The following is a 9021-nucleotide window of genomic DNA, read 5'->3' as shown; positions in this document are numbered from 1 at the left end:
GTTAAATTGTAAACGAATAATAATCAGCCGATAGATGCGTATGAGGAAAATACATATGAAATTTTGGCGGGAGATTTAAAGTGGCGTAACGTCAAAATGACGCTTAAAAAAATCACAAGTTAAACGTGAAACAAAAGAGGGCATGTGTACTTTTCGTTCCAAGATCAGCTTTCATATCTACTAGTAATTGTTAAATTTTATTTCTATGAATTTATTGGTTGGTGCAAATACAAAATTTGATTTTTGTATTACAAACAACAAGTAAATAAATAGATTTACAATTTGATATATTGACATCATTATATTCGTTTTTTAAAGGGTATCTCTCGTTTCACCTTACAATCACTCAATACAATACAAAAATATACCTTCAAATTTTTTTTTGTTCCAATTTGACATTTACAATTTTCTTAATTTTGAATTTGTTTAAATATATCTATAAATCGATTTTATATTTTTTGCAGACGATTCTCAATTCCATGCACAAGTACCAGCCACGTTTTCATCTCGTTCGAGCTAACGACATTCTCAAGCTTCCATATTCAGCGTTCCGGACGTACGTCTTTAAAGAAACGGAATTCATCGCAGTCACTGCTTACCAGAACGAGAAGGTGTGTGTTTGTATGTAGAATCATACATTATCTACTTACGCCAGGCGCCGGGCCATCACGCCTCAGCCAAAATAAAAAGCTCACTTCATAGCCACAGAACTATGGGTGCTCGAAAAATCGTATAATAATACAACTGCTAATAACACCTTTCCCGCAAAATGTTTTATGCTCAGTAATGATATTTTTACTAACAGTGTACATCACTTTTCTCTTTACTTCAAAGAAAACGATTCCGTGAGAGTGGAGAAACAACGTTGTATACACAAATTCTTATTTTTTCCCATCCAATTTTTCATTAATTATTCCTTTTTAATTTTAGATTACACAGCTGAAGATTGACAACAATCCTTTCGCAAAAGGATTTAGAGATTCTGGGAGTGGAAAAAGGGAAAAAAAGTAAGTCAGTTTTTTTCACTGATGTCTCTATCAGCCTCTCATCATTGGTCATTAAAGGGCATTTACAGGAGAAATATGAACCCTTAATCTCAGAATGGCATCAAATCGAGGCTGGATGAACAATGACAATAGATGTCACGTGGCCGCAAATGACCAATGATCTGTGCAATACGGACATGGCGCTGAGCGGCTGCTGGTAGACATCGAATTTTTTCTGCCTTGTCGGTCCAATCATCATTATCATTTCGCCTTTGGTCGGAAAGCATCTGAATATTCATTTATCACTAGGGTTCATTTATTGAAACCCCATGATTATAATATTTGTCTTGGTTGGTTGATGGAAGCTGCTGGTCTCGGCTACGTTTAAATCCAATCTCAGGACACGCTTTGAATCACTGCGAATATTACACACTGTGATGAATGATACACAAGCTAGCTTTATCGTCACCACATCAACTATATTTGTTAATTAATATTGATAATAACGACATATTGTAACCGTGTATTGAAGCAAAATAATAGTAGTAGTTTGAAATATAAACAACGGTATTTAATTTCGATTTTTTAATAACGTATTTACTTATAGGATTTATAAGTCAGTGATTACACTGTTAATTATTTAAAAAAACAACACCCAATGATTCTTGTAATCATAATTTTTTGAAAAAGAGAAATATGTCTTTTAAAAAATTAAGAAGCTAATTCAAAATAGAAATTTCCGAGGTTGAATGAAATTTTTTTGTGAATATTTAGTTTTTAACTAAAATATGAATTATTTTATCGAGTTTTTCCTACTGCTATTGATTATTTATGTATATGTACTTCGTAGGTGTAATTTTTTTGCAAAAGAAAAAAATAGTTTTAATAAATAAAATTGATTCTTCAGAATTCAGTAACAATTAGCAAAGGGTTCTATGACAATGTGCGAGTATAATTTTATTAGGTAAATTTTCTATTCCATCATTTCCAAGTCGGGTTATCTATAAAACGTGACACCCGAACTTTGCGTGTGAAATTACGGAAACTCGGTTTGTAAGCAATAGGAACGCCTCTTTAACCAAGTTATCACTTTGTTCGTTTGAAGATCTGTCAATACAATCGGAAGGGGATATTAGGTGGAAACATGTAGACTTCTCGCCTTCACACCAAACTCTCTTTGATATCCTCACTGGACGTGTCGCGCCGAGAGACACGGCCACAAACAGTCCGAGACCTTCCGAGTAGATCCAGCCATATACATCACCAAAAGAGACGAGTTCATTTTTATCACCAAGCTCGCGAGACAACCAGCCAGTAATCAAACAATTTCAAACGGGTGAAACTCAAAAGAAAGTTTCAAAATTCTTCCGTACCTAGACGAACTACATGGGTGCTATCTTATCATTTTTTTCAAACAAAACTTTTGACGCCCGGCATCGATATTCGGATATTAAAATTCCCTTTAACAGTCTCATCTATCTGTCAGGTCTCCACTATAATGTCCGCCATGGAGAGAAAATTCCTCCGCATATGTGCTAGCAGAGACAGTTGCCCGGATGACAGCTAGGCGCTCTCCAGGATGAAAATGTTAGGTTTATCTAGACGGATTATTTGGAGCAATTGAAATCTGTGGTCACACTCCTCTCAAGATTTAGCGCCAGTCCGCTTGTGTTTATGAAATTTCCTCCCTCATTTTGATTTTCAAACGCTAGCTGGGTTGCCATCCGCTACAAATGATTTCTCACTCGTTCATCACTCGTCGCGTCAAATGTCTCGGAGAAATTAAATTGCACTTTAAAAACATTAGATTCTTAAGTATCAAGTATGAACTGTTTAACAAAAATGTTTACGGATTTGTTTATCTTTCGGGAATGCATGCCCACCGGAAGTAGTGACTAGGCATGGATTGAACAATTTCTAAAATAATCTGTCAATGTCTGGAGTCGAGACTACTCATTGAACTTCTTTAATTATATTTTAATTTAATTAAGTTTAATCAATCATGACAATTAAGAATTGAAATAGATTGATTGTTAGTTTTTTAATCATGATATGAAATTTCAAATATAAAACATGGCATGACTTAAATTTTTTTTATTTGAAATCATTTTCATATTTTTCATTCATAATTTTCATATTTGACAATAGGAAAAATATTTTTCAAGCTAAAGAAAATTTAAAAGTTATATTACTTAAATATTGCAATTTTTAATTTCTGAGAAGACAAAATTTTGGGTTTTTTTTTTTAGAAAAATATAATTATCAAAGTTATTTATTTATTCTACTTAATAGAAGACTTCTAATGAGCTCAATTCACCAATCCAGTACAGCCTATACAGACGAGGGGTCCCGAGTAGACGATCCCCAAAGTGACGAAGATGACGAAATCTGTGTGGACGAAACTGATGACGTCACAGAGGACACAGTCTCCATTCTTTCTCGATTGCATTCAGGTAAAAAATAGTTAATATTATTAAAAAATAGTAATTAGAAAAACAAAATTCATGGGGTTTTTTTTGGGGGGGGGGTGTTGTTGGGTTTGTTTTTTTTTTGCAAGTTTGGTCAGGATTAAAATGTTTAGATGGTAAATAGATTCATGCATCCCGCCGTTGTTGTAGTATGGGACTTGCGGGGAAATAAAAACAATAATTGGATAGGAGAATCTCCGTGATTAGAGCACGGGACCCAGACATCCTTACTGGCTTTGTCTGTGTGTGTAAAACCTCTCTATGTTGTCTATTCCAGCAGTAAGTGGATAAGCTTTTTCTGTAGACTTTGGGTAAACATTTCTTAGTTTTGTCGTCTTACGATCGGCGCCTACATATTTACAAACTATATCTTCTAAATAAACACACAGACTGTTAAAAGAACTAAGTTTGATCCGGTTTTAAAATCAAATCTAGGTCCATGCGATCTTGTGTTTTAATTTTTTCAAAGTAAGTCCAATTAATTCCACATCAAAGGTATTGTTTTATGCATATTTAAACTTTGAATTTTTTTTTTTAAAAAACGAAGAGCATTATGATTTTGTGACAACTTTGATGTGGGAAACACTCTTAAAGTGAGCGCAATAAATAAAAATATTTTAAGGAAATTTCCCGTGACAGACCGTTCAGCGGTGTTTACACGTATAAAATGTGAATGGCATAGAGCTCTTCATACAAGAAATGCAGGCGCCGACGTTATATAAAAGTTATGAGGTTTTAAGCCTCTTTATATAACTATCACACTTCAAGCCCAGCTACTTAAAGACTCACGGGGAATACATACGCCTTCCTCTAATACAGAAAATGACATTTGGATTATTTTGTTTTATGGGTTGCCGACTAATGTCAAGAAGTGAGTGTTTATGAAGTGGGGGAATATTTTTTAAGTATGTGTATTGCTTAGAGAAAACACTGAAACATTTGTTATTTCAAAAAATAAGTACAAGAATAAATTGTATGGGGAGAGAATGCCCCCTTGTTCCATCGCTTGTATTTTTCTCTTAGAAGTTTTTACTATTAGGTATTAACAACTCACAAAACGAAACTTATTTTTAGGGAAATAAAGATATCCGTTTCATGATTTCGAGATTAATATACTTTTAAAAATTAACAAATCTGTTGCTGAAGCTGGAAAAATGCAATATGTGATTTTTCGCACACATACTTAACCAAGTAAAATCACAGGTCTCTGACTTCGTTGAAAATGTTAGAAATTCTAGGTTTTTCTTCGTTTCCACCCTGTTGTCACACCTGTGTCACAGGTATTTTATGACTTTATATGACTTTTCACATCCTTTATCGCCAACAGTTGTTGCACAGTGCCTCTAGCAATCTAGGCGGTGCCCCATTATACATATCAGCTGCATATTTTGTAACATCTTGAAAAATCTTTCAAACATATATGCGTAAGTTGTTGTGAAAATCTGCTAAATATTAAAAGTCTAAAATTCATATCGAAATGACTTTTGGTGACAGACATGGGGTCTTTCACCTCTTTGATTGCGAGGAATATAGATAGGTTATCTAACACATCTCGCCCATTTATTTTGTCTTTTCACTTCTTTATAAACAGGGGTCGCATGATAAGAGAAATGTTTCTTCTTGATTTCTTCGCGTCTCCTGATATAAATAAAAATATCTCTAGTTGTTGATACACCATTTGACTGTTATCTTGTATTCCCTTCTGTGTGGCATTGGTTTTTTGCTTGGATCCGGACTTTATCAACAAGATATCGCGCGTTTCATGTCGAGAAATCCACACGTTCTTGTAGGATAGCATCTCGTCTCTCCCCCAATCTTATACGTGTGGTGCCACGGCGAGAATAAGAAACCCTTACGCGTCTGTTTGCCCGGGGTAGAACATCGCCTTAGTGTGCAAAGGAATGTTATTGGCGGAAAAAACACATATATTTTTTGTGATTTTGCGCTGGGGAAATGTGTTTATGCACTTTGGGACACTGGCTATGAGCAAACGAAGTCCTACTGCGCGAAAACGATGGGAAAACGTCCAAAGGAATGAATGACTAAAAGTGTCAGGGGGTTAGGAACGAAATCAGCAGGAATATTTATAGCAAAACAGTGGGTATTTGTAATAATATATCTGATATTCAGCACCGAATTAGAAAAAGACATGACAAGAGACAAGTATTACTTGCGTAATTGCAAATTCCTGGTTTCAAGGGTGACCAAAATAAGCCAGAAGTAAACTGCTATAACGCTGAGCACTAGAATCTCTGAATTCATGATAAGGATGAGGAGAAAAAGTGCAAAATATTACAAAAAAACTGTCATGTGGCTATTTTTGTATATCAAGAATGGGGGCTGAGATGTCACAGAAGTCCATTACTTGTGAAAGCCTGTGCTTTTGTCAGTTTGTGCTTAACACTTTGGCATGGTAATAATGTGTGTATGCGATACAGTACTTAGAATTTTATCGGGTTCGCAAGTAAGATAGAGAGAAACATACTCTTTACAATGGTGTACACCGGCTTCTTATCTCATATTTACACGTTGTATCAAACTACTAATTTGGAGCTTACAACGACAAACTCGCACGTTAAGATAAAATAAGGAGCCTACACAAAAACCAAAATCCGTTAATCGCCGATAATCATTATTCAATCTTTCCGATGTATACATTTGGTGGTTTCAATGACCGGGGTCCGAGTGATTATTAAATTTAATCAACGTACACACAACGACCCAACAAAGCGACTGAAATGCCCCAAACCAACAACAAAGGTGGTACTTTTCACGGTATCTGGCGAGTTTGGTTTGGAATTACGCAAGGTAACTTACACATTCCCATTCCAAAAGACGCACTGTCTGCAGGACCGCGCGAGTTTTACCAAATTCTAGCGTTGTCATAAATAACATTGCTTCCGACATAATTTGCCACCTTTTGAATAGCTTCTGATGAAAGCATTCCAATAGCAGCAAATTTAACACTTGCGCACCCTCACCTCCCTCTTATTCATTTCTCTTTTGTGTGAATCCGCTGTCCTCTACCACTCCCCACTGTTAATCCATAATATGGGCGGGGGAGGTTTTAATGAAATTTAAATGAACAGGCGAATCGTAGCGAAAAATACTTGGACATTCTGTCAATTTGTTCATTTACAGTTGGGCTTTCTTTTTCTGTACTTCAAATTTACAATTAAGAGTTTGCTTTCGCGGAACATTTTCGGGGGCGGAGAATGCGGGTTTCTTATTCGTCTCATGTGAAGTGTTTGATCTCACATAGAGCTTTAATGAAAAAAAATTTATTAGTTATGATGTTCCAAGCTTAGAGTTATTCAATGTGAACAAATTTCAAGTCTTTTCAAATACATTTATCTGTGATGAAGAGATTTATCCAATTATAATTTTCGGTTTTATCTTTCTTTCAGATTTTAAAGCTTCAAACGCAGAAAAATCTCTTAAAGACGTTTCGGATCAGGAAAGTCCCGCTAAATCTGATACACAGACCAACTCCCAACCCCGCAGTGCTAGTTCCTCGCCGGAACCTCCGCCAAAATCTCCGGAGGTACCATTTAATGTCGAAGAGAAAAACAAGGAATCAAAACAGCGAGAAACCGGAAGTGATTCTCCAAGATCGAGTGAAAGAAGTTCACCGGAGCGAGAACGATCGCCCGGATGTAGTAGACTATTTTCAAAAGAACACTCTAGTCCCCCAAATGTGACAGTTGTTCAACCATCTGTGACACATCCTATGTTTCCATATCTGTATCCGTATACGTCATCAGCATCTAGCTTTCCGTATCCCATGAGTCACATGTTGTTTTCCGGAAGTTCCTCTTTGCCACAAGGTTTGCAAATGCCATTTTTGACTACCTCAGGACACTCCGATTTAAGTCATATACCCGCTCATGCTCTATCGTCGTTAAACCAATTCTCACTGCAGAGTCATCTGATGCAGTCAAACTATTCTAGTCTGTCTTCGTCGCTCGGCGGAAGGAACCCGACCTCACCTTCAGCCTCCATTCCAAACTCACCTTTAGGACCCATTTTCCCAAGCAGGTCGAATCAAAGATTTTCACCTTATTCGTATTCTCTTTCTAAATCCCATAGTGACATTTCCCCAAGTTCTAGTGACAGTGGCATCAAATCTTCGTCTCCCCCGAGTTATGGCGGAATTACCCGACCGTCTCCGATTAGACCCCGAAGTCCCCTATCCCATCATATGACACCCATGGCTGCTCACTCCAAACCTCATAGCGAACTCCGAAGCATGGAGCAGATGCTTAATGGACTGGACCGTAAGAAAGCCCTACATCATGAATCACCCAGTGTAGCTATGGAGAAATGAAGACTTTATTGTTCATAATTGCTAGGGAAACATATTCGTTTTCATGGTAGCACGGGTTCATGATGACGCTTGAGTTCAATTAAGTGCAACATGCTCCTCAACAATGCCAGAATATGAGGCCTGTCATTAGTAATTGTCATAATGATCTGGGCAGTGCCATAGAACAAAGACAAGGGTTGGTCAGATTTCAGAAATTTGTCACCGCTGCTTGATATTTTCTGAAGAACGATGTGCAGTCAATAAGGCATTAGGCCTAAAAGGCCTATCCCTAGTGCTCACTGTCTACTGACTAATCAAGCGGCAGGAAACAGACGAACTTTCTCAATAAGAAGTTCTGTGATTGGTCGGTTTGATTTTATGGGAAAACGTTTTTGAATTTGAAAAATACTTTTCTTAAAACTAAGGTGTATTATGTGGGGATTTTTTTCTCTTGTATAATTTGAGCAATGCGGGGAGTGTGCAAAATGACTTTATCTATTGTCTATATGTTTTTGTGTGTGTCAACAATGTCATATGTTCTCAGGTCGAACTGTCTTTCTTTTTTCACGCGTATAACCATTTTAATTATTTTACTACAGACACTATGTTTTACGGTTTGACAGATGTACTGTTATCAAGTGGAAGACTTGCTTCATTAGTTAAGTTATTTTGGCGTGGAGTCATTTTATCTGTAGACACAATCTAAGTTCCGTGCTTCTGTTTATGGTGCTATTTAAACTATTTTCCTTTTGTTATGAATTTGTTTTATTTTAGCAGCAATTAATAAAACAAAATATATTAAAAATTGAAATTTTTTATTTATTATTTTTTTCATTGTTAATTTGTTGATATAAGTTTGCTGTAGGTGTACACAGTTGTCAATGTGGCAGTATTTCTTAGTATTTACAAACTATAAAAGTCAAAGAAATACATGGAACTTTTGTGTTGTAATTCTTGTTTTGGCCATGACAGCTTTTGATTTGGAAAATAAATAGTCAACATTGAAGCTCAGTCACTGGTCTTCTTTTAAAGAACAACTACCAATGAATTAAGGCGAAACAATTAAAAGGTCTATGATATTGAAAGACAAATAAATATATCCGATTAAATCGTAAAGTGAGAAATAATTTTCATGATCCAGTACTAAGTTAAGTATTTCGGTAATGCAGACCCGAAATTAGTTATGCATATCAATATGAAACGTGTAAAGAATTTTTCAAATCAAAAAATTTAAAGTGTTCTACCGCCTTGTGTATTTTTC

At 36.0% G+C, this 9021-nt stretch overlaps 1 protein-coding gene across 3 annotated transcripts in view; it reads left to right on the top strand.

Annotated features, from left to right (window-relative positions):
- The window catches only part of LOC105336245 (T-box transcription factor TBX2-B), a 16320-nt gene extending 7549 nt beyond the window's left edge, over window positions 1-8771 (top strand). For 2 of the 3 annotated variants that reach the window (XM_011440481.4, XM_020070605.3), the window contains exons 3-6: window positions 465-611; window positions 931-1007; window positions 3279-3439; window positions 6862-8771. In XM_011440481.4, coding sequence (XP_011438783.4) covers window positions 465-611; window positions 931-1007; window positions 3279-3439; window positions 6862-7781 — 1305 coding nt within the window. In that variant the 3' untranslated portion in view covers window positions 7782-8771. The remainder of the gene's footprint in view (window positions 1-464; window positions 612-930; window positions 1008-3278; window positions 3440-6861) is intronic. The other variant, XM_066078626.1, reaches the window with a different exon arrangement.
- Window positions 8772-9021: the final 250 nt, after the last annotated feature.

Source organism: Magallana gigas, chromosome 3 (genome assembly GCF_963853765.1).
Source record: "Magallana gigas chromosome 3, xbMagGiga1.1, whole genome shotgun sequence".
Taxonomy (NCBI): domain Eukaryota; kingdom Metazoa; phylum Mollusca; class Bivalvia; order Ostreida; family Ostreidae; genus Magallana; species Magallana gigas.
The sequence above is the reverse complement of the archived record's forward strand: the minus strand, read 5'-3'. Positions and strand labels throughout refer to the sequence as shown.